Source organism: Melozone crissalis, unplaced genomic scaffold (assembly GCF_028551555.1).
Source record: "Melozone crissalis strain CALT ecotype California unplaced genomic scaffold, PUWL_Pcris_2 ptg000035l_1, whole genome shotgun sequence".
In the NCBI taxonomy this organism is placed as follows: domain Eukaryota; kingdom Metazoa; phylum Chordata; class Aves; order Passeriformes; family Passerellidae; genus Melozone; species Melozone crissalis.
Genome location: NW_026535813.1, coordinates 1,960,063 through 1,986,592, shown reverse-complemented (window position 1 = coordinate 1,986,592; position 26,530 = coordinate 1,960,063). Strand labels below are relative to the sequence as shown.

General features: G+C 39.9%; 1 protein-coding gene across 2 annotated transcripts in view; it reads left to right on the top strand.

Moving 5' to 3' along the window:
• The window catches only part of LOC128941418 (secretory carrier-associated membrane protein 1-like), an 82,569-nt gene extending 56,487 nt beyond the window's left edge, over positions 1-26,082 (top strand). For both annotated transcript variants that reach the window (XM_054283175.1, XM_054283174.1), the window contains 5 exons: positions 3,991-4,119; positions 11,549-11,708; positions 16,820-16,921; positions 19,396-19,513; positions 25,924-26,082. In XM_054283175.1, the coding sequence (XP_054139150.1) occupies positions 3,991-4,119; positions 11,549-11,708; positions 16,820-16,921; positions 19,396-19,513; positions 25,924-26,082 (668 nt within the window). The remainder of the gene's footprint in view (positions 1-3,990; positions 4,120-11,548; positions 11,709-16,819; positions 16,922-19,395; positions 19,514-25,923) is intronic.
• Positions 26,083-26,530: the final 448 nt, after the last annotated feature.

Here is a 26,530-nt window from a genome sequence, read left to right as displayed (position 1 = left end):
TTAGGAAATCCCCAAGAAGATTTTATTATGGATGGGAATATTGCTTGGTTACCTTCTGTATGCTCCCTCTGTGAATACCCTGCTCTAAAAGGCTTAATAAAAATGGTGTCGGGGGATGATGCTGGCCAAATGCCAGTGCATTCACGAAAAATCATTCACTTATTCTCCTCTGCTATAGTTAAGCAAAAGAGGGGGAAAGAACAATTTAAAAAAAAGCTCATGGGGTGAGATAACGATTAGGAGGAAACACTTTAAGGGCAAAATAGGCTCAAAACTTGAAAAGATATGAAGAAAAATTTATTAACAGAATTAAAAAGAGGATAATGAGAACTAAAATAAACCTTTAGAACATCTTCGCCCACCCCCAGTCCTACTTTCTTTCCCACCGACAGCGCAGGGAGACAAAAACATGGTCTTTTTAGTCCTTTTGTCACTTCTAAAAATCTTTCTTCAATTCACTTGAAGAGAAGAGTCTCTTCTGCTATGCCATGGGGTACTTCCCATGGGAGACAGTTCTCTGTGAACTTTTCTATTGTGGTTCTAATTTGCACAAGTAGCAGTCCCACCCAAATCTGCTGCAATGTGTAATCCTTCCCACGGGCAAAGCAGTCTTCCCACAACTGCTTTTTTTCCATGGGCCATTTAGTTAATGGGGTTTTGTTTTTAAGGATGAGCTATTCTAGTATAAAAGCAAGGGTCTTTGTCTTCTGTCTCTGGAAGCAAGGGTTCTCTCTCTGTACAAGCCTCTCTCCAGATCACAGCTTCTCAGCATCCACATGCTCCAGCATGAAAACCTTTTTCTTGTGGGCTGCAGGTGAATTCTGCATCCCTCCATGCACTTCATGAATTACAGGGAAACTGTTGTATTATAGTCCTCACTATGGCTTGCAGAAAAATCTCAGCTCTGATGCTTGGAGCACCTCCTTCTCCCCCTCCCTCTATTGCACCGACCTTAGTGTCACCATGTTGTTTTTCTCATATGTATTCATTTTTTTCTTTTCTCTGATTTGGGAGAGAATTGGTCTTTGTCTGGTCTCAAGTTCTATCAATTGAAAAGTTTTTATAGAGTTCTGCAGCACTGAAAAGTTGATTCTGTCCAGGCTCTGCATTGGGGAATTGCTTGTCATGTCTCTCATTGCTCATCACATGGTCCTCACCGGCATCGTACTAGCTGTTCAGGCTGCTGGCTCCACTCCACACTTTTCCTCATGTGGGGCACTGAAAAAATAAAAGCAAACAAAGTTCATTGCGAGCCATGCCAAGGTAGCCGCGGCTGCGTGGTGCTGCCCTGGCTGCCCCGATCTTGGCAACGCATTCCCGGCCACGTGGCCCCAGCCATGTGGTCGCTCCTGGCGCTGGTTTTGGCCGCATGGCTGTTCACGGTGCTGGGATGGTCCCTGGCGGCATGGCCTAGCAGCGCCGCCAAGAAAGGGACCAGCTGGCTCCGCAGGGAAGGGGCCCGGCTTGCCCCCTCACCACTCCTTGGAGGCGAGGGAAAAAGAGAGCTTCCTGTGGTTTTGTCTTTCTTAAATATGTTATCATAGAGGTGTTACCAGCTTCTCTAATTGGGTTAGCAGCATGCCTATTCTCATGAAGCAATATGCAGAATAAATAGACTCCACAACCTTATGTAGTTATGAAGTAGGTATGTATGTCAGTGCCCGGCACAAGCGAGATAGCTCTCATGAAAGCTTGTGCCCCGAGTCCTGGTCTGACCCACATCTTTATTCACGAAGATGTTCCATATGCATTACATTACACAAATTCAACCCCTGGCCCCGCCTGTCCTTTCCTCACATGGTAATAAGATCCACACCATTGTGGGCATGCTTGCTTGCTGTGGTGGTCACATGGGGGTCTTTGGCGGTCTCTGAGGCTGAAGATTGTGGTCTTCCTCATGATTGAACTTTTGAACTTTTCTCCCATTGTGCGTGCGTTGTGGTCCCTTGGTGCTTATCTGAGTATGTCTGTCGCTCTTGATGAGCTTGGAGACAGAGGAGCCTCTTTATCTGGGTTTCTTGCATTCCTTGGTCTTCACCCGGTTTTGTTCTTTATGCAAGAAGCTTCAGAAATGTTTCATTTTCCTATGCCCTTTGTACTATGGCAGAGGTTTCTTAAGTAAAAGGATAAAATTCAACACATAATTCTACAACCTAAAATTTAAATGCTTAATTCATATTGCTAACTCAAGTGAACTCCAAGAACCTCCATTTCACTCAGAGCCAGCCAGCAACTAGTTCTGTCAGACATGGAGGAAGTCCCCAGCAGCTTCTCACAGAAAATCGCTTCCGTGGCTGGCTTCCTCCCTCCTCACCAAAAAACAAGCCATATAGAACCACCACAAATGGTCAGTGGAAGTGGCAGAAAATTTATCAGATAATTAGTGCCTTGTACCTGTATGGACAGAACTAGCAGCTTCATCTTTTCTGAATGGCAAAAGAAATAATGCAAGTGTGTAATTTTTGCAATTTTTCTGTTCTTATGTGGTGGGTTGACCTTGGCTGGCTGCCAGGTGCCCACCAAGCTGCTCTACCACTCCCCTTCCCAACTGGATAGAGGAGAGAAAATAAGATGGAAAACAACTTGTACGTTGAAATAAGTATTTTTACTAAAGCAAAAGCACAAGTTTGCATGTGCACAAGCAAAGTGAAAAAAAAAGAGGTTAATTCTCTACTTCCCATCAGTGAACAATGTTCAGCCACTTCCCAGGAAGCAGGACTTCAGCATGCATAGCAGTTGCTCCAGAAGGCAAACACTGCAAACAACAAATACCCCATCTTCCTCTTCCTTTCCTTAGGTTTTATATCTGAGCTGATGTCATATGGTATGGAATATCCCTTTGGTTATTTTGGATCAGCTGGCCTGGTTGTTTCCCCGCCCAGGATCTTGCCCATCCCCAAGCCTACTGACTGGGGGGAAGAATATTGGAGAGACAGCGCTGATGCTGTGCCAGTAGTAGCCAAAACACAAGTGTGTTCTCAACACATTTCCAGTTCCCAATGCAAAGCACAGCACTGGGACGACTGCTATGGGAAAATGAACTCCAGCTCAGCCCCACCCAATACAGATAAACTGTTAGTAAAGGCATGGTTGAAGATAGCAATTGCAAGCAAAACCTTGTCAGAATTTCAAATAAAGTTTTCTTTAGGTTAGTCCCTAATTCAGCTCCACTTTTTTAATATGGTAATTAATGTATCTCTTGCATACAGAATTTGAAATGCTATGGTAAAGGTTTTTTGTAGTTATCTCAGTTGAATCTCTGAGTCTATGCTTGCATTTACTTGTGTTCTGCAGAATGTATACTCTTATCTGTGAGCAGATTAGCATACAGGAAATCCAAGTGTCTGATACTGTGTTGACCTTTGTGGTATCCTCACTCTGTCACACAACTATATCAAAATATATTGATACTGTAGGGAATCTTCTTGTAACAAAAAGAAGTAGTTTACACCATTTAAATAGCTGCTTTTCTTCAGGCTTACGGGCTTTTAGGCAAAGCTTTGACTGTAAAGTGTATTAGAAACTGGTTCAAAGTGTTAGAGATATCCAGGTATTACAAATATCAGCATTCTGAGAATGAAGAATGTTTTTCAGTCCCCCGTCTTTGCGTTCTACAAAGTATGAGAGTATGGTGGGACTTAGAGAAATGCGCATTTAAAACTCAAGGAACCTGAGAAATTGTTTTGTGAAGAATTCTCTTTTCTCATGACTTTATAGGAACTGTCAGATGCCTGATTAGTCTTTTACATAGATAAAATATTGTACTTTCCTTGATCTGTCTTGTACTTCGTTGTATTTTATTTCTGAAGTTTATTTTTAGTATTGTGTGAGGATTGCTAATAAAACTTTGGGGTTTTGGTAGCCCAAGTTATCTATACACTTGTGAAATTTATGTATAAAACAATTTGAACAAGTCCAAATGCATCTCTTTCTGGCATATAGAGATTAAACTGTATTATAAATCACCTTTTTTTTCTTTCTGATTTGCAGGTAGAAAAAATAACTGGCCACCTCTTCCTGATAATTTTCCAGTAGGTCCGTGTTTCTACCAGGACTTTTCTGTAGACATTCCTGTAGAATTCCAGAAGACAGTTAAGGTTATGTACTATTTGTGGATGTGTAAGTATTTTCATTTAAAGAAAAGGCAAAGTGCATATTTGAACTTGATGATACATACTTGCTACTCTTGCTTTTGCAATATCTGTAATGAGATTTTTTTTAAAATTCAGAAGTCAAATGTTGAAATGAAATCTTTTTGTTAGCTTCAGTTTTAAATGTATTGGATTATTTCATAGAAATTTCCACAGGAAAAAAAGGAAGAGGATTATCCAATGCAGATTAGTTATGGTATAGTTCAGTTTTTTGTTTTTATTATCCCTGTTTTTGTAAAATGAGCTTTGACCATTTATTAATCTAGAAATAATTTTATTGTTTTGAAAATCAGCTTATATATTAAAAAGTATAATTCGCAATCAGTGTTAATAGACTGAGTTTAAGAAGTGTAATATCCATTTGCTTTATAATAACAGTTTTATATGGTTTAAAATCTTTTTAGTTTATAATGGAGACAATATAATTTTAGTCTGTTTTAAAAAATAGTGTAAATAAAATTAGCTGAAAAATCAGTCCATATTACAACTGTCCTTTGTACACCAAAAATGCTCTACAGTCTTTGTAGGGTTCATTATGCTCTCATTCAGGTGCTATGTTTTGACTGGAGAAATGCTGAATAAACCAAATGTACAAATGCCATGACATTTGTCTCTTCTGCCTTGTCCAGTGTGATGAGCACCTAATAAATACTCTGAGACTGATGAAATTCCAAAGATTTAGGTGCTTTGATGACATTAACATATTTTTATGATAATTAAGGGGATGTAAATTTTAGAACTCTTCTGTATTTTTTTTCAAATCTGCATACTTTTGCCTGGTAATCTGGTAGTTTTATTACTGTGACTGAACCATGTCATTGAAAAACATAAAATGAGCAGTCAGCATTGAAACAAGTGAATTCCACTTCATAGTAATCCACAGCTTTTTATAGTCATTGTTGGATTATTAATCTTTAAACAACTGGATTCACTGTAGAAGGTGGGACTAATCACTCATAAATCTCACAGATATTTAAGTTTTATATGAAATCTAAGATCAAGTACTCCAAAATTCTAGGATAGTTACTAATTCTGGCCATTTGCCTGACTGAATTCTAAAAAGTGCCATATGTTTCAAACACGAGGTGAAGTTGGGCAGCGAGAATTGGAATATTAATACTGTTTTTCTTTTTGCTACTTATGTCAATCAATAAAGGAAGCAGTGATATAGTATTTCAAAATGTATACGAGGTGTGCTCTTATACTAAGATGACAGATTTTCTTCCAGGTAGACTGAGATTTTTAACTGAGTCCTCTTGTTCTTTTCCTTCTTTACCTTTTGTGCTCTCTGACTTAGGGATTTCTCAGGAAGGAAAGATGGAAAAGGGCATAATAAAGAAAAAGAAAGACAAATCCATTTCAGGATAAAAAAAATAAAAAGACTGAGAATAGAACTTTGTGCCTTAGGGCTGGATGTTGACTCAATCTTTATGATTTTTATTTCTATGGGATTTGGATCATATATCATTAGAGTGGCTTTGCTTCCTCAGTGGAGGCACTCATTACCATAGCAAACCAACCTGCTTCTCCTTGTTGCTCTACCCTACATTTTATTTCCTCTTCCAGAACTTCCTAGATTTTGTAAGGTCTAGGGGTCAGTGAACATAATCACGTTTGGATAAATCTGCCTGATCAACACTTTGTAAAGTAGGTTAGTTTTCCTCTTCCTTTTTTAGCAGCCCTAAAAACACACCTTTTTATTGAATTTTCATTTTTTGGGTGTTGCTTTTGTTGGTAGTAATTGTTATATCTTTAGTCTTGGTCTGTATGCATCGGAGGAAACTTGCCTGCTTCAGATCTAAATGCTCTTTATCTCTGCTTCTATCCCTATTCTGTGAATTCATCCATCTTTTCTCTATTTGTATCTGAAATCAGAGTTTTCAGATTCCTTGATGTGGTTTTGTCTTTACACAATTTTTTTTTCCCTGGGGAGAGCTTTTCTTTTTTTAACTGACTGACTGCTCCCATGTTTTTATGAACTACAGCAAACAATTAACAATGGCTTCTGTCAGCTGCCAGTGGAGCTTTTCTATACTATCTTGTTTTTGCAACTATTGCTGTTCTAGTTACTTGCAGATAGAACAGCAGTTTGCCTGGCTCTGTACATCAAGCACTACTTTTTTGATCTTTTTTTGCTGTTACTACAGAAATGTCTCTTGACTGCTATCTGACACCAAATATTTTTTGGCTGAAAAGCCTGTTTTCCAGCTATTTTCTGTCTAAGGATACAATCAGTAGTACATATAACAGTCTGTTGATGTTTGTTTTGCCTGTTCCTGAGAGCCTCCAAAAGGATGGACACTTCATAAACTCCCCCCAAGCCTGTTCTAGTATGTTGTCATCTTTATCCTTAGAAAGTGTTTCCATTATATAATTTAATTTTTCCCTTCCTATGGTTTATATTCCCTGTTCTGTCCACTGTTGTTATAGAGATAGATTTATGCCCATTTGCCATCATCTTTTGTCAAAATTAGCATAGTTCTCTCAGCTTTTCTTTGTATATCATGTTTTCTAGAGATCTGTTTTTTGTTGCTCTCTTACAGATTTGACACTTGGTCTACTCCATATTATTATGGGATTTTTAATGTGTATCATCAAGAACTGGAGAATGTGGGCTATGTCAAATATTTTAGCTGAAGTCCTAATGTACCATGTAGAGTTAAAAAAAATACTTCCACATTTTTGGTAGTATGTTCTTGTGTTCTGTGCTGATCTAAGCTTGTTTCAGAATATATTTTTTTCTGATGAGAAATACTTGTGTCACTTGTAAGGTGTGTTTGCAAATGTCTTTCCCTGTCCACAAAGATCAGAACAGACAAGGAATAAAAGGTTAAACTACATTTGAAACCACTCTGATGTGCTTCAAGGCTGTGTGCAATCAGATTTCGCTAGCTTTATCCTCACTTGCCAGTTTCCAGGAGTCTTCAAAGCCCTCCATTTTGCAGGTATCCCATTCCCCTTGAGGCATTCCATTACAGGGTGATAGTCCAGCTGGTTCCTGGAAAGAAGCATTCTTTTGTTGCGTACCCAGTGAGGACTTTGGTTTCCCAGGAATACCATCAATAAAACATTACTGAAATGAAACTTATTACAAAAATCTATTTTCATACAGTCCCAAATGAGACTACAAAATAATCATCTTAATAATGTAGATGCCTAATAGCATAAGTGCAACTTGTGATCTTTATCTACAATTAACTTTCAAACATTAATGGATTATAAAGTGTAATTAATTAAGACAGGAAATGTATATGTAAGTAGAGTTCTATACAAGGAAGCTTACACTAAGAAAAATGTTCATAGAATCATGGAATCCTACAATGGTTTGAATTGAATGGGAGCTTAAAGATAATCTAGTTCTAACTCCCCTGCCATGGGCAGGGACACCTATTAGACCAGGTTGTCCAGACCTCCATCCACCTCTAGGGATGGGGAAGTCTACAGTCTCTCTGGGCAAACTGTTCCAGTGTCTCACCACCCTCACAGCAAACAATTTCTTTCTAATATCTAATTTAAACCTACCCTCCTTCAGTTTAAAGCCATTCACCCTTGTCCTGTCATTACATGCCTTTGTGAAAAGTCCCTCTCCAGCCTCCTTCTAAGTCCCCTGTAGGTACTGGAAGGCTGCTCTAAGGTCTCCTTAAAGCCTTCTCTTTTCCAGGCTGAACAATCCCAATTCTCTCAGCCTTTCTTCATAGAGGTGCTCCATCCCTCTCATTATCTTGGTGGCCCTCCTCTGGACTTGCTCCACCAGGCCAATGTCCTTCCTGTTTTGGTGGGTGTGGGAGACCCCTATGGGGCCCCCTGCGTGAGAGACTCCTTAATAAATGTTCTATGCCAGGACTGAGAGATGAACTGGACTTTTTTCGGTCTTCAGGTTGCTGTTTATTTTTCTCTTATCAGAAGTTCTGCGCGCCGTCTGCACCAGACTTAACACACAGAGGAGACAGCCAAAAAGGTCACAAGATGCATAGTTTCAAGGTCTTTTAAAGCAGTTTCATCCAATTAACTCCTAAAATGTACTTTATTTCTACTTTTCTACCAATATCTAATTATTTGTCTGCTACATAGCACCTGCATTGTAGTTCTTTCTAACCAATCACTCTGTGCTACCAACACTTCTTCATGAAGGAGCCTATTTCACACTCTCTTTGATTCTGATTCATCCCAAAGTCTTGGAAGCCCTCTCCATGGACGAAGGTTAAAAGCAGTGTTTTCCTGGGAATCAGGACCTGTCAGGACAACCAGGGAAATATTCCCCATGCCCTGAGTTCCAACAGGGGGGCTCAGAGCTGGACACAGTACTCCAGGTGGGGCCTCACAAGAGTGGAGTAGACAGGCAGAATCGCCTCTCTGATCCCACTGCTCTGGATGCAGCCCAGGATACGATTGGCTTTCTGAGTTGCAAGTGCACATTGCGAGCTCATGTCCAGCCTCTCATCTACCAGCACTCACCTCCAAGTCCTTCTCAGCAGGGCTGCTCTCAACCTGTTCATTTCTCAGCCTGTATTGATACTGAGGGTTGCCCTGACCCGAGTGCAGCACCTTGTACTTGATCTTGTTGAACCTCATGAGATCCCCATGGGCCACTTGTTGAGCTTGTCCAGGTCCCTCTAGAGCAACTCATGAGTGACTTTTTTTATTGACCTCACCTGCTTCCACAGCTGAATTAGAATCAGGCATTCTTAGATCATTTCAGTGAGTGCTGTATTGGTATAGCTGTGAAATTATTGTCATGTAGACATTGCATGATGCAGACTTCTGCTAAAGCCTTAGGCCATTTCAGCTCTCAGGTGGTCATTATCTCTAATAACTTGTATCACTGTTAAATTTGAAGAGAGAAGTAGATGGAAGGTATTTAAACCATTACCCTGAACATGAAAACACCTGTGTATTCATACAACCACAAAGCTTATCTAGGTGACTTGATGGCATTGGCTTGCAGCAGGTATAGAGAAGAGTGAATAGAGTGAAGGGAGACTTGTCAGTGAATTCCTGTCTTAGTCTGTAGCTTGCTAATACTCAATTTTTATGACTGAGATTCTCTGTGACAGTAGTGAAGTAGACCCCTATGTTGCCAGGGTTATTGTGCTAGTATCAGTAGTGGGTGAGACGTTTCTTCAACCCTCTTCTGCAGTGATGGTATTCTTTTAAAACTTGTCCTGTTTTTGTAACTGCAGTTACAAAAAAAAAAAGTAATAATTTTGGAAAGGTCAAACTCCTTCAGAATGGGGACTTTTCTATTAATCTTGGGCATCTCCCTATTTTCCAGTATTGACTAGAAAAAGTGAGAATACCCCTTTGTAAATTTTTTTCATATTCATCAAAAGAAGGTAGGAATTTGGATTTATATCCATTCTTGGGCTTTATGCAGCAGGCACATACAAATTCTGAAATTAGTTGCTTTCCTAACCTCTTGGAGCAGTGCCAAGTTGTAGATACATTAAATGTTCTTTGTTTAAAAATATGCAGTTTTCTGTTTCTAGTGACTTGTTGGTTATGGAGAGAGACGGGGAAGACTGATTCAGTGATCAGAATCCGATTTTATTGTGGGATAAAAACGCTTATATGCTATTTCAGGGAGACTAGTAATGTGTACTACAATGATTAGGTTAAAATCACATACACAAACTTATGCATATTACAACATCTCTTGCTTGCAGAGTTTAATGAGATTTTCTTTTTCCAGTAAACCTGTCGGATTTAATCTTCTTGCAATCTAGATCTAATTTTCAAAGTTCCTTTTGCTTTTGCCAAGGCATCCTGTTATCACATCTCTTATGTTAACCAGGTCCAAAGTCCATCATCTGTCTTGTGTCTCCCAGCATTCCAACAGAAAATAGGTGGAGGGACAGAAAGAGAGTGACAGAGACAGAATAAGGAAAATATCACCTCCTGTGAATCCTAACAATGTTCCATTGATCCTCTCCAGCTGGTCTTCTTAGTGGTGAAGGTCCCCCCAAAAAGCATAGAATCCCATGGGTTAATATATGCTCAGACTAGGTAGGAAAACCCAGGCACCTCGGGCGGGGGGGGGGGGAATTTGCCATTGTCTTTTACTATGGACTCTGGGTTTGTTGCATCATGTGCAGTACTGTGGTGCAAGGCTTCAGGAATTACTCTAGGGGGCACTTCGGGGAGGTCTTTAATGGATCTGTGGGGTTGGGGGTTCCACAGCTCAGCCAGTTTGTGTAAGGGAGGACAGGTGCTCACTGCCTCTGACCAGAGGTTGCACCCGAAACCTCCTCCCCGCCTCCTCATTTCAGGGTGGAGTCTGTGTAAACCTGGCTTCTGGGAGCTGTGGTCTCTCCTACCCCAAACTCAGCCAGGGAAGAATTTCTGCTATGTTTGGCTTTCATGTGGATGCATTCTTCTCCCTCAGGCTTTTTTGCTTTTCCCTAGACCTGAGGTGATTAAACAATAGTGTGTGCTCTTTATCTTATCTAGGCAGCTTAATTCACAGTCCAGAGTTCCTTCCTCAGGGAGGCTTCTGTGGTTGTAGCCTCTTTATACAGTTTTTGCTATAGTGAGCAACGCTTCATAACAATGTTTAAGGCATGAACCATTTCAGTTCCTGACAGTGCCAGATAGCATGAAAGCAGTATCTGTAATGTTGCTTACTACTGTTGTATCTTTTTTGTTCCAAGAGGTAAATATATTTGAAATAACCTGTGAGGTTTTAATACCAATGCATTTTCTTTAGTAGAAATTCAGTAGCTAACCTGTAACTAGATCTGCCAGTGCAAAAATGTCGGTATTAAGAGCTGAGAACCAAAAAAAGCAGATGTTTAGGACCAATATTATAAGAAATATTTGAGTATTCAACATGTATTAAAGGATCTAGAATAGGTTCTTGCAGATCTTGTTTTACTGAGAAGCATTTTTCCTTAGCTGACTTTTTTTTTCTCTATTACATGTAAAACAAAGAGCTTCTCATTAAAAGGGGGGGAGGGTTGGAAAATTTTCCTTTTGTATTTAATATTAAGGCTGACAGTCCTGCGCTCATTTAGTTGCCTGATTGTAAGAGAAAAAAAATAACTAGCATGTTAAAAAAAGTACAAATATCCAGTAATTACTGTAGAAGTAGCAGTTATTGCAACTGTAGAAGCCTCTTTTTTCATCATTTTAGGTTTGAAAATATTTGATGACTGATTTTTTTCCTTGCTACATGCCTGATATTACTTGAATTTTATTCACTACTTTCAGCTGTGAATATTTAGCCTTAAGCTTAAAAAACTATAAAAATCAGCATAATGCTGAGAGAGGATATTGATTTATTGTCAGCCTGCTTATGTTTTGTTTAAAAATGCACGGTTTAAGTATTACTTTAACAATTGTAATAATTTATTTTATGAACATAATTTAACTAAGATTTTTCTTTGCTTATGCTTCTACAGTCCATACAGTGACACTGTTTCTTAATATCTTTGGATGTTTGGCCTGGTTTTACATTGATGCTACACGAGGGGTTGATTTTGTATTGAGCATCCTCTGGTTCTTGCTTTTTACCCCTTGTTCTTTTGTCTGCTGGTACAGACCACTTTATGGAGCTTTCAGGTAAGAACTTCAGCTTGAATTAAGATCTTTAAAAAAAATACTTCACTTGTTGAAATGCATTAACATTCCAGAATTTGTTTATCATTAAGATAATCCTTCAATGTAATTTCATTAGAAACAAGTAGAACAATTACCATTAATTCAGTTGCTGTATCTGAAATGCTGATGGCAATAGTTAGGAATATTATAGAATATATTTTAAAATATTTAAAAAACATTAGCTCCTGAGAGCACTGAAGGTCCAGGAATGCATCTGAAATGTTTGTACATCAATTCACATAGTTTGAGAAACAAGCAAGGTTAACTGGAAGCATCAGCTCCCAGAGCTATGATATCACTGGTATAAGTGGGACTTGGTGGAATGAGTCTGAAGACTGGATTGCCGAAATTGAGAGCTACAGGCTGTTCAGGAGGAATAAGCAGAGCAGGCCAGGTGAAGGAGTTGCATTGTATGTAAGGAAGAGGTTTGATTGTACAGACCTTAGTGTTAGGGATGATGTGGTTGAGAGCCTCTGGGTGAGAATGAGGAGGATGAAAAACATATGTATTGGGTGTCTATTACTGATCACCCAGCCAGGATGTAAGCCGTGATGACTTATTCTATAGGCAATTAGGAGAAATCTCTGGATTGGTAGCCCTTGTCCTTATGAGATTTCAACTTCCCAGATATCAACTGGGAATACCATATTGCTGTGACAAGCAACCATGGGAAATTCCTGAAGTTCGTGAAAGAACTTTTTAACACAAGGCCTCAGGGAGCCCTCTAGGAAAGATGCCCTCCTAGACTTGTTTGTGAATACAGAAGGACTCATGGGAGATATGATGATTGGTGATTGTCTTGGCAACATTGACCATGAAATGGTTGAGTTTAAAATTTTCAATGTAGCAAGAAACCATGTCAGCAGAGTTCTAAGCTATTCAGGGAGCTACCTAGCAGAGTACCCTGATTTTGAAGGCTTATGAGTCCATGAGTGTTGGTCAGTTTTTGAGAACCACCTTTTAAAAGTGCAGGAGCAGGCAATTCCACTGCATCAAAAGCCAAGCAAGTGAGGCAGAAGAACATGAGCTCCTTGTGGAACTCAAGAGGAAAAAGAAATTGTATGACCTCTGGAAGAAAGGTCAGGCTTAGCAGCAAAATTACCCAGCCATGGTTCTCATATGCAGCAAGAGGACATGAAATGCCAAAGCTGAGCTAGAATTTAAACTGGGAAGTGTTTTATCAGACAAGAAGGGCTTTTCAAAGTACGCCAATAGCAAGAGGAGGGCTAAAGAAAATATTGGACTGCTACTTGATGATGATGGTCACTTGAATAATAGGGATAAAGTAAAAGCAGAGGCATAAAATGTTTTTATTGTCTTATTCTTTAATAAGACTGAGTCAGAGGACTGTGAGTGTGGTAACAGTCACTTTCCATTTGTGGACACTGAAATTGTGAGGGACCAGCTGTATCAGTTGAATGTTCACAAGTCTGTGGGGCCTTAGAGGGTCTGTGGGGCTCTGATACAGGGTATTGAAAGAGCTAGCAGATGTTATGGCAGGATCGCTCTCAATAATCTACCAAAGATCTTTGGAGTCTGGGGGGGGGTCCCTGCTGACTGGAAGCTAGGCAATGCTATTCCAATTTACAGAAAAGGCATGAGAGAAGACCCAGGGAACTACAGATATGTTGTTAGTCTAGCCTCAGTACCTGGAAAAATTATGGAGATTACGCTGGGTGCTATTGAAAAGCATTTAGAAAACAATGCAATCATCAGGCACAATGTGGGTTCACAAAGAAAAAATCCTATTTAACTAATTTGATATCTTTCTATGATAAATGTCACTTGCTGTCACTCTTGCGCCAAGAATGACACAGGAACAGGTGAGAGGCAGTATTGTAGAAAGAGCAAAAGGAGGTTTTATTCAAGAGAACTGCACGGTTTATATAGAGTGATACAATACATTCTATTTGATTGGCTAGTTAACAAAACACCATTCTCATACACCATCCTTGAGAAGAACAGAAAGACAAAGTAGAAAAACACCACCTGCAGATTGTTTATACTAACAAGTTATCACATTCTTACAACTCCCTGAAAATTCTCACAAGCCGCTGTGAGAAACACTTGCTGTTTCTCTCTCTCTGTCCCATGGCATCCACAACTTGCCTAGTGGATGAAAAGAAGGCAGTGGATGCATTTTTTTCTCAATTTTAGGAAGGCCATTGATACTGTCCCTCACAGCATCCTTCTGGACAAGTTGTCCAACTGTGGGATGAGCAGGTTCATGGTGTGCTGGGTGAAGAACTGATGTAAGGGCAGCGCTCAAAGGTTTGTAGTGAATGGAGCTACATCTGCCTGGTGACTATTCACTAGTGATATCCCTCAGGGTTCAATTTTAAAGCCAGTCAGTCCTGTTCAATATTTTTATCAATGATCTGGATGCAGGAGTTGAATGCACCATTATCAAGTTTGCTGATGATACCAAACTGAGAGGGGCTGTTGGCTCTCTTGAGGGACAATAGGCCTTGCAGAGGGATCTAGATAGGTTGGAGCATCGGGCAACCATCAGTGGCATGAAATTTAACAAGTCCAAGTGCCAGATCCTGTACCTGGGATAGAGTAATGCTGGGCACAAGTATAGATTGGGAGAGGAGTGTGGGAAAAGCAACCCTGCAGGAAGGGATCTGGGAGCTCTGGTCAGCAGCAGGCTCAGTATAAGTCAGTAGTGAACCCTGGCAGCCAAGAGAGCAAACTCCATCCTGGGGGGCATCAAACACAGTAGAACCAGTTGGTCAAAGGAGGCGATGATCCTGCTGTATTCACTGCTGATGTGGCCTCACCTTGAGTACTGTGTGCAGTTGTGGGCCCCACAACTTAAGGATGTGAAAGTCCTTGAATGTATTCAGAGAAGGGCAACCAAGCTGGTGAAAGGGCTGGAAGAAATGTCCTGTGTGGAGCAGCTGAGGACACTGGGTTTGTCTAGTTTGGAGAAAAAGAAGCTGAGGGGTGACCTCATGGCTCTCTACAGCTTCCTGGGGAGGGGAAGTGGAGAGGGAGGTGCTGAGCTCTTCTCCCTAAGATCCAGTGACAGGACGCATGGGAGTGGTTCAAAGCTGAGGCAGGGGAGGTTCAGAGCTGACAGTAGGAAGCATTTCTTTACTGAGAGGGTGGTCAGACACTGGAACAGGCTTCCTAGAGAGGTGGTCGATGCCCCAAGCCTGTCAGTGTTCAAGAGGCATTTGGACAATGCCCTTAATAACATGCTTTAACTTTTGGTCAGCCCTGAAGTGGTCAAGCAGTTGGACTGAATGATCATTGTAGGTCGCTTCCAACTGAAAATATTCTGTTTGATTCTATTTATAGCTTTTACCATTGACATAGTATTTGTAGGAAATATTTAATTTTGTATTGAGCTGATAACAGTTTTAAGGAAAATTTTCATTAAATCTGTATCCCTTCATGGGCAGGTTAATAGTTAACGATGTCTTTAATATTTGGCTTCCTGAATGAACTTCATAAAACCATAGACTTAAAAAATCTTATGTTGCTAAGTGACCTGTAGTGTCTGTAATTGAAGGAGGCTGATAGTCTTAAAAATGAGTAGATCAGGTACGTATTGATTAAATTCTAATATTTTCCTAGTTTTTAGCAGTCTGAATTTTGAAAACCTTGACAAGCTTGACAGGTGGTATCTTAGTCTTGAAAAATTGAATGGTTGGATTGACTGCAAAATTGAACTCTCTTTTTTTTTTTGGTGAAAATCAGCATGTAGAGATTCTAAATTCCCATACTCAGAGTATTTTTTTTTATTTCCTTTTCAGATTGAAAATAATCTGGATGTTCTCAGTTTAAATGCACTAATTTTTTTTAAGAGATAGACTGATAGGCATAAATTGCAGTTGAGCATTGAGCATAACTTTTAGACTAAATGAGATGTTTCTTTTTGCTAGCCAAGAAGATATTGCTGTACCTACACATCTTTGAGGAATCGTATAGTCTAACTTGCATTTATTTGTACACTAAATTCTTACATTCTTAAGGCTAAAAATGAGAAGAGTATTTTTAATTTTGGTCTAACTTTTGTTGATGACTGGTTACAATGTGGGTAGAAATTGAGATAAATTAAAAATACAGAGAGTTGCCAGTATTTTAAAATTATACTATTTCATTTTCATCATAAATATTGCATGCTCTCTCTTAGTAGTGTTCTTTTATATGAAATTATTACTCCTGATGTGGTGGAATTCAGTGTCATGTTACTTTTCAGGGTTTTAGATTTAGTAAATCCTTAGCATTTCTTAGTCACTATTTATTGTTTGGAAAAGGAAAACTACTACTTGCATATTTAATTTTCAATCATCTGTTCAGCTGAAATAGGGTGAACTTGTTGAATAAATAGAAAATAACAAGTACCCTTCTGCAGAATGACCTATTACTGGCAAATTCTTGTTGAGTGACTTAAGTGATCTTTAGTTCCTTTAGAAATTTGGTAGAAAGCATGTAATGCAGGTATTAGTTTTCATAGTAATACATTGAGGTCTTTGAGATTCTGCCTGCATGTTTATATTTGGGGATTTTTACAAGCTATTTGTCAGGCTAACATTTTAGTAATTTAAACAGAAAACATATCTTGTATATTTTGTTTTTAAACAACAACTGCTTCAGTATTCTGATCCACATTGTGTTTCAGCGATTCCATATTAGTTTTTATTGCTTCTTACAAGTAAAATATTTTCTTCCCATCATGCCAGCACTGTGAACTTCAGTTTAAAAGTGGACTTCTGTTCTTTATGCATTGTAGCAGAAGTTGTATGTTTAGTCTGAGGCCCTGCTGTGTGCTGAACAGAACACTAGAACAGAACACTAAAGAATAGTATCTTGCTGTTATTCTCACCTCTGTGAGAAGTGCAAATGGCAAAAGTACTATATTAAAGAAGTAGCAACAGCTCATATATAAACACTCTACAAAACCACAGAATTACTGGAACTTCAAGTCACCATCAATAAAATATAAAAGCACTTTTTCTTTAGTTAATGCAGAAAAAAAATGTAGATTGGTACTACAATATTTGTAAAAAGTAATACATTTCCTGGCTGCTTTAATTTTCCCCCCCCCCCCCCTCTTTCAGGAGTGACAGTTCATTCAGGTTCTTTGTGTTCTTCTTTGTATATATCTGTCAGTTTGCTGTACATGTACTTCAAGCTGCAGGATTTCAAAGATGGGGAAACTGGTGAGTATTCTGTTTTCTGTAGCATTGTATTGTCTGTAAGACAAACTCATATTTGATATAGCAGCTGCAAACCAGTCCATGGTTTTAAAAGAAAAAATAATCTTGTGTTCACTGGAATTCTTACATTTAGCAGTCAAAAAAGCATTTTTGGAGTGCTCTTAGCTAGAAAAAGTATGTGAAACATATCCCAAGAGTATGAGATACTTCTGTTATTAGACTGGTCAAAATTCTGTCTTTCAGTGTAAGCCACAGTCGTGGTTTAACCCCAACCAGCCCTCAAGGCCCCCACAGTTGCTTGCTCACTCCCCCACCAGTGGGATCAGGAAGAGAATCAGAAGGGTAAAAGCTATAAAACTCCTGGGTTTAGATAAAGACAGTTTAACAGGCAAAACAAAAGCCACACACACAAGCAAAGCAAACCAAGGAATTAATGTACTGCCTCTCATACACCGGCAGGTATCCAGCCATCTCCAGGAGAGCAGGGCCCCATCACACATAATGGTTACTTGGGAAGACAAATGCCATCACTTCAAACTTCCTCCCCCTTCCTCCTTATTCCTCCCACTTCATATACTGAGCATGATATCACATGGTCTGGACTATCCCTTTGGTCAGTTGGAGTCATCTGCCCCAGCTGTGTCTCCTCCCATGCACCCCCAGCCTCCTTGACAGCTTGGCAGTATGAAAAGCAGCAAAGTCCTTGCCTCTGTGCAAGCCTTGCTCAGCAATAAGAAAAACATCCCTATATTATAAACACTGTGTTCAGCACAAATCCAAAACACAGTCCCATACCAGCCACTGGGAAGAAAATTAATTCTACCCCAGCCAAAACCAGCTCAGCCACTTTATACTGCTCTTTTATTTATTACCTCTCCTCTTTTAGTGGTGTGTGGAGAACTTATTTGCTCTATATTTAGGATAAAGAAATAAGCAAAACTTTAAAAAATGTAAATAATTTAGGCTATAATAATTTACTGTTTGAATATTATTTTGTATAATTTGTTATTTCTAATGATATTAATATACTTACAAATAAAATTTATTGCTAAAATTGGAAGAATTAATCAACAATGTATTTCAGTGAATACAGTGCTATATCTTTGATATTATTTGAAAAGCTGCTTTGTCCAAGTCAGCTTTTTATTCAGTAATAGTTGATTTTCATTTTGATGCTTATAAATATATAAGCTTTTACTTGAACTTTTTATGTAGATATAGCTTTGTTTATATAGATATAGCTTTATTTAAAGCTACAAGGTCTAATATTAGGATTTTACAAGGAAAAAATATTGGGAATCACTCACCCTTCTTGGGGAAAAAAAAAAACAAAAGGACAAACTTGAATTAACAAAAAGCATGGTTGTAGTAGCCAGCTATAACTGGCAATAATGTAGCTGGGTAATGACATTTCTGTGTATCAGCAGTTTTCTGTTAACCTCCAAATGTACATAAGGCAAAAAAAAACATCACTGCTTTAGAACTGGAGTAAAAGGAAAAATCCTGGTTTATTATTTTCACTCTCAAAGCCACTATTTGGCTTTTTCCTAGATAACTTGATTGACATGAACAAAGTGAAAAAGTTATTTTAGAAAACCAACTCTCCAAGTATGGCATGTGTACTTTTAAGGATACCTGGGGAAGTGGCATGAAAAATAGCCAGATCATCATCAAACGCTAATTGCAATTTTGTTTTTGGAGTTCTGTGCTAGAGTCTAATTGAACATAGGGGACATCATAGCAATTTAAAACAAGTAGAAGAAAGTTTTAAGGTTGTTTCAGTTTACATAAATGTTTTGCTCTTTTTGGTGAAAGAATCTTTTCTGTCTTAATGTGTTATTTTTATTAGGGCAACCTGCTCTTTTGTGACTTCAAGTTTATGTTGATGTTTCAAATTTGAAGAAAGGGGAAATACTTGAAGTAATATTGATGTAGCAATCTGCTCTCTTAATTAATCTGACACTACCTACTTAAAAAAAATATATTAATCACAGTTGAGAAGGCATCACTGTGTGGTTACAGTAAAATTAATTATCCCACATAAAAGCTCTGTGTGTGTGCACCATATTTTTGGTTTTCTTTTGTAAAAAGTTAGAAGTTATCTTTTTAGGGATGTTTTCTCTTCCACAAAATCATGTAGTCTTAAATTATTCTCAAATTACAGTATGACAAAAAAAAAAACCCAAAAAGTGATAAGCAACTCTAATGTCTCAATTTCCTCACAGCTCTCCTGAAGGATAATCATCTTTGCTAAAATGTTTCTTATAGTTTCACTGCATGAATTGGGAAAAATGGCAACTAAGCTGTAAAAGCTTATAGAACAGAAATATGCTCATATATAATTTTCATGAGGTTTTCTTCAAAAATATTCAGTTGATCAGAACCAGGGTGTTATAAAGCTTCCCTTGATGTGGATAACTGTGGTTGAACGGTTCACGTGCTGTGCTAGTCAAGTTTGTATTTTCTTTTTTCTTCAGTGGGTGGATTTCGTCTCTTACTAGTCTTAATAAGAGTATCCCTGTTGGCATTATGATGACAATCATAGCTGCACTTTTTACAGCATCTGCTGTTATTTCATTAATTATGTTTAAAAAGGTAAGTTACTTATTATTCCCCTCTTCTGTTTTCTATGTTCTGGAGTTTGCTTTCCTGCTTGAGAGGCAATCTCTCTCCAAGTAATGGGGATTAAATTATATTCTTGCGCATGTGCTTGTGCCTTACCTTTTAACAACTGTGCTTCAGTAGTATTTTTTTGCTTATACTGTCATGGAGTTATGAAATGCTGTTTTTACAGTGCACTTATTTCTGCAAATTAAATGGGGAAGGATAGCTTTGAATAAGAGAAGCTGGGAGGTGAGCCCACAATTAAAGGGTAGGTGAATGCACTGGACACTAAGGTAGGACTTGTAGATGCAAGGTTGCAATTTCCAAATCTGTGGTGATTCATCAGGCTGAGTGAAGCATGATTCAAATGATTTCTAAGTTTCAGCTCTTATAAAAATTATTCCTCATTAAAATCAATAGAAGTGTGAAATGCATAGCACTTTGGAAAATTATTTTTATTTCTCTGCTTGGATTATTTTAACATTTTGCTGTCAATTAATGATTGCATAGCATAAAACCTCAAAGATGCTGTTCTCCCTTGGTTTCTTTTTGTGAATTTCCATCCGGAAAGCCTAAGTTTAGATAATAATGTGCTAGTAAGCCTTTTATGTTGTTTCAATTAAATGTAACTGATAATTCTGCTGCTGATATGCTGGTAATTCTAATAATTCAACTGCGGTTACAGTTCCACTTAAAGGTCTTCATGTACCCAAACTCTACTGGCCTATTTATAGTAAGGTAGAAACTTCCTTTCTCCTTATTTGTTTTTGCATAAATACTCAGGCATAGGAGAAAGAAACAAATGAAAAATATGTATGGTGAGCATTTTTTACACTCTTTCTACCACATGAATCTGAATTCTTTTCAAAAAACATGTAAACTTATATATGATCTGGTGACATTTATAACAAAAAAAAAAAGTTACATGAATTTTCCTGCTATGCTTATAGAATCATAGAATTGATAAAGTTGGAAAAGACCTCTAAGATCATCAAGTCCAACCATCAACCCAGCACCACCACCATGTTCACCACTAAACCATGTCTTCAAGTATCCACATGTTTTTTGAACACTTTCAGGGATAGTGACTCTACCACTTGCCTGGGCAGGCATTTCCATTAAGAAATTTTTCCTAATATCTAATCTAAACCTCTCCTGGCACAACTTGATGTCATTTCCTCTTGTCCTATCCCTTGTTACTTGAGAGAAGAGATCAACTCCCACCTTGCTACAGCCTCCTTTCAGGTAGCTGTAGAAAGCAATAAGATCTCCCCATAGCCTCCTTTTCTCCAGGCCAAACACCCCCAGCCCCCTCATCTGCTCCTCATAAGACTTGTGATCCAGCCCCTTCTCCAGCTACATTACCCTTCCGTGGACACACTCCAGCACCTCAATGTCTTTTTTGTAGCGAGGGGCCCAAACCTGAACACAGGATTCAAGGTATAGCCTCACCAGTGCCGAGTACAGGGGGACGATTGCTTCCCTGGTCCTGCTTCCCGCACTATTTCTGATACAAGCCAGGATGCCATTAGCCTTCTTGGCCACCTGGGCACACGCTGGCTCACGTTCAACTGGCTACCAATCAGCAGCCCCAGGGCCTTTTCTGCTGGGCAGCTTTCCAGCCACTCTTCCCCAAGCCTGTAGTGCTGCGAGGGGTTGTTGTGGACCCAAGTACAGGTTCTAATGCCTGGCCTTGTTAAATCTCATATATTTAGCCTCAGCCCGTCAATCCAGCCTATCCAGATCCTTCTGTAGACCCTTCCTATCCTCCAGCAGATCAACACTCCCACCCAACTTGGTGTTTTCTGCAAACTTGCTTCAGGTGCACTCGATCGCCTCATCCAGATCATCAATAAAAATATTAAACAGGACTGGTCCCAATACTGAGCCCCAGGGAACACCACTCATGACCGGCCACCAGCTGAATGTAACTCCATTTACCACTGTTGTAGTCTTGTTGTATTTCTAAAGTCCCATATTGTCGTAAACATATTTCTAAAGTCTCATACCTTCTTGGTGATACTTCTTGGGGGCAGTTCTTCACAGCTCTGACTTCTTCTCCTGCTTGTTATCAGCTCAGCTCAACTGGCCAAGCCCAGCCCCTTTTATCCTAGTTATCTTCACTAGCTACAGCTGCAGCCCAATTAAGGACATTGCAGCTGCAGCCCATCAAAACAACCAGGGCTTATCAGGGCAAGGCCTATATACAGATATTCAATATACAATACAGATATTTTACTAAGACTCCTACTATATACAACCACTCTGGGCCCGGCCATCCAGCCAGTTTTTTACTCAGTGAAGAGTGCATCCCATCCGCACTTTGGGAAATCAGTTTCTCCAGAAGAATGCTGTGAGAAACAGTGTCAAAGGCTTTACTGAAGTCTAGGCAGATGACATTCACAGCCTTTCCGTCATTCACTAAGTGGGTCACCTTGTCATAGAAGGTCAGGTTCTTCAAGCAGGACCCGCCTTTCCTAAACCCATGCTGGCTGGGCCTGATCCCCTGGCTGTCTTGCACTTGTTGCATGATGACACTCAGGATGATCTGCTCCATGACCTTCCCCGGCATCAAGGTCAGGCTGACAGGCCTGTAACTCACTGGGTCCTCCTTCTGACCCTTCTTTTAGATGGGCATCACATTTGCTCACTTCCAGTCATCTGTGATCTCCCCGGTTGATCAGGACGGCTGGTAAATTATTGAAAAGGACTTAGTGAGTTCTTCCACCAGCTTTCTCAGTACCTTTGGGTGGATCCCATCAGGTCCTATTGGCTTGTGCAGGTCTAAGTGGCATATCAGGTTGCTGACCATTCCCTCCTGGTTAACGGGGGTTTCATTTTGCACCCTGTCTGTTTTTCAGCTCAGGGGGCTAGATACCCAGAGGACAACTGGTCTTGTTATTGGAGACTGAGGCAAAGAAGACATTACATACCTCAAACCTTTCCTCATCTTTTGTTACTGTTTCTCATCATATCCAACAAAGGATGGAGATTCTCCTTAGCCCTTCTTTTGTTGCTGGTGTATTTGTAGAAACACTTTTTGTTGTCTATAGTAGTATAGTAGGAGTCCCTGTAAAATCTATGTACTGTATAAGTGGCCTTGCCCCCGTCCTAGTTATTCTAAATAGGCTACAGCTGTGATACCCTTAATTGAGTGGCAGCTGTGGCCAATGAAGGCAACTAGGATAAAAGGAGGGGGGGGGGGGGGGGGGGGGGGGGGGGGGGGGGGGGGGGGTGAGCTCCATGGGGGAGCCCTGGAGGAGCCACAAGGAGTGGTGCTGGTAAGAAGAGCTGCATGGTAGAAAACCAGCTAGAAGGTATGGACTTTAGAAATAATATAACAACAGTATGGTTGCAACAATTGTCTTTTACAGCAGTAACCACATTAAGTTCTAGCTGGGCTTTGGACCTTCTAATTTTTACAACATCCTTATAGGTCTCCCAAGCTGCCTGCCCCTTTTTCCAGAGATGGTAAGCTCTCTTTTTGTCCTGATTTCCAGCCAAAGCTCTCTGTTCAGACTGGCCAGTCTTCTTCCCTGACAGCTTATCTTTTGGCACATGGGGACAACCTGTTCCTGTACCTTTAATTTTTCCTCCTTAAAGCACATCTAATCTTCCTGGACTCCTTTGCCTTTCAGGACTGCCTCCCAAGGGACTCTCTCAACCAGTCTCCCAAACAGGCCAAAGTCTGCCCTCTGGAAGTCCAAGGTGGCAGTTTTCCTGCCCCCCCCCATCCTTACTTCTCTGAGAACTGAAAATTCTGTTACTTTGTGATTGCTGTGCCCAAGATGGTCTCCAACCATCACATCACATCACCAACACATCTTTCTCTGTTCAAAAACAGCACATCCAGCAGGGCTTCTTCCCTTTTTGGCTCCCTTACCAGCTGTGTCAGGAGGTTCTCTTCCACACACTTCAGGAACCTCCTGGACTGTTTCCTCTTTACTGCATTGTATTTCCAGCAGACATGTGGTAAGTTTAAGTCCCCCATGAGAACAAGGGCTAATGATTGTGAAACTTCTCCCAGCTGCTTGCAGAATATTTCATCTGCATCTTCATTCTGGTTGGGTGGTCTATAACAAACTCCCACCAGGATATCTGCCTTGTTGTCCTTCCCCCTAATTCTTGTCCATAAACACTCAACCCTATCATCACTACCATTAAATTCTAGACAATCAATACACTCCTTAATATACAGGGCTACCACACCTTCCTTGCCTGTTGCTTCTGGAGTGTCTATAGCCATTCATTGCAACACTCCAGCTGTGAGAGTCATCCCATTGTGTCCGTGATGGCAACTATATTATAGTTTTTCTGCTGCACAATGGCTTCTAGTTCCTCCTGTTTGTTGCCTGTTCTGTATGCATTGGTGTAGATGCACTTCAGTTGTGCTAATCACCCTGATGCCTTTTTTGCATGGAGATGCCCTAATTCCTGCATGACTATTCGCAGGTGCTTCTGGGATTTCTAACATCAATAATCCCTGCATACTTGCTGCCATATGGATCTTCATCCCCTGCCTCCACTGATATGGCAGACCGAAGGACCTTGCTAGCTCACTGTCCCTTCAAGCAGTGGTGTGTCACCCCCAGGCTTATCTCTCTCCAGTCTGGCTTTATCCCTGTCCTTCTTCCAATCTAGTTTAAAGCTCTCAAGTAGCCCTGCTCACTGCTGAGCCAAGATTCTTTTTCCCCTTTGACACAGGTAGGCCCCATCTGTTCTCAGCAGGCTCAGGGTCATGTAAACCAACCCATGATCAAAACTCACAAAATTCTGCTGGTAACACCAGTCTCAAAGCTAGATATTCATCTGCATGATCTTCCTGTTTCTTGCCCCATCATTCCCCGCAACTGGCAGGACAGAAGAGAACACAACTTGTGCTCCAGATCTCTCAACCAGTCATCTCAAGGCCCTCAGGTCCCCCTTGATTGTCCACAGGCTTCTTGTTGGACTTCATTGCTGACCACCTGGAAAGCCAATAGTGGGCCATACCAAGTTGGGAAATTTCTTAGTTATGTCCCTTACCTATGGGTTGGGTCCAGTTGGCATATCCATCCCTCTGTTCTTCTTAGAAGGGATTCACCAATGACAACTACCCTTTATTTCTTAACTGAGGTGGTTGTGATGCAGGGGGTAGGCTGCTCTGCCTTAGGTGAACCCTTCAACCTGGAAGAACCTTCATTCACATTTTCATTTCCCTGGTCCTCAAGTTGCAGCGGGACCGAACATGCGACTAGCATGTCTTGACCCTACCTCCTCTTGGAATTTCTATCTGAACACTGCTGGAACCCAGGTGTTGGTAGCTATGTTTGTTCTTTTCTATGTCTTTTCTGTCTCTCTTCTTCTTCTAATTCCTTCTTCTCAGAATTTTTGAGTAACTTAAAATCAAATGGGCTTGGAGTTTGCTAAGTTGAATGGGCAAAGGTAATGCTTTGGGAAGTGTTTCATATTGATTGAATGCTGCTCTAAACCTTTTGCCAAAGTTTTTTGATTTTCTACAGTTGCCAGTAGGTTGGTTTTTTTTTTTTTGACCTCTTGAGAACATCTTGTTAGTATTTCTCCCATGCCTCTAACTCAGAGTACATGAATGACCGCAAGCCCTTTTAAAAGTCTCGTTGAGCAAGGTTTTTTGGGCCTTATATCCCCACAATTAATATACTGGGTGTATGTTCCATGGTATGGAATATCCCTTTGACCAGTTCAGGTCACCTGTCCTGGCTATGCTCCCTCCGAGCTTCTTGTGCATCTCCTCCCTGGCAGAGCATGAGACATTGAAGACATTGAAAAGTGCTTGACTCAGGGCAAGCACTGCTCAGTGACAACCAAAACACTAGTGTATTATCTGCATTATTCTCATACTGAATCCTAAACACAACACTTTAGCAGCTACTGAGAAGAAAACTAACTCTCCCAGCAGAAACCAGGACAAATGTTCAGTCATAACTTAATAGGCACTTGCAACCATGTCAATCAGTAAAATTAAGATTGTATTATGTAAAAAAGTTCACTGAAATGTTATTGACACAGTAGATTCAAAAATATTTTTTTCTTTTGTTTCTTGCTGTTACTTTTAACAAGCACCCTTAGCATACGTTATGCTAAGGATACAGTCTATTTGTGTATTTAAATGTTTTGTTTCAGACAGTAGATAGCACACATGCGAACTTGGAAAAAGGTACAGGCATCCTACGGTCAAACTGCATGCACAGCAGGACAATCAGAAGTTGTAGAATTTGTGGGGGGAAAAAATTCTGTTTATTCATTTTCAGATTATCCCAAACATATGAACAAACCAGATTTTTCTACCACACGGCTCTACTTCATGTTTGAGACTTTGCTATTACTCTACCAAGAAATTGAAGCTTCAGCATGCTTTTTTTACTGCTTTTCCACCTCCCTAGGTGCATGGTCTCTACCACATTACTGGTGCTAGTTTTGAGAAAGCGCAGCAGGAGTTTGCAACAGGAGTGATGTCCAGCAAAACTGTACAAACTGCTGCAGCCAACGCCGCATCAACAGCAGCAACCAGTGCAGCTCAGAATGTGTTCAAGGGTAACTGAATGTAGAGAAATATAAAAAATCATGACAGTTCTCTTCCATTGTACTTTATTTTCCAGTCACTTATTATATTCCCTAAAAACATATATCAGGATACACACAGCATATTTGTTTCTTCTGCAGCAGTGCATAGGAAAAATGGGAAATGTTTGTTTATTTTATAATTTGTTTATTTTTAAAAGATAACCATTCTCTGTGCTTATTTGAAATGTTGCATTTTGGAATAATAAACTTTCCTTATTTAGGGAGGATAAGTGATTTCAACAACTGAATGAGAATGAATTGTTGTATACAATGATCAAATATAATATATTAAGAATTTGGAGAGTTTTTTAGTGGTTCATCTTGGTGGGTTTTTTTAACTTCAGGAAAGAACTTTGGCTAAATTGTTTTTCTTTGTAAAAACTGTTTTCCCTATTTCTGCTATAAATGGGGTAGACTGAGAGATGT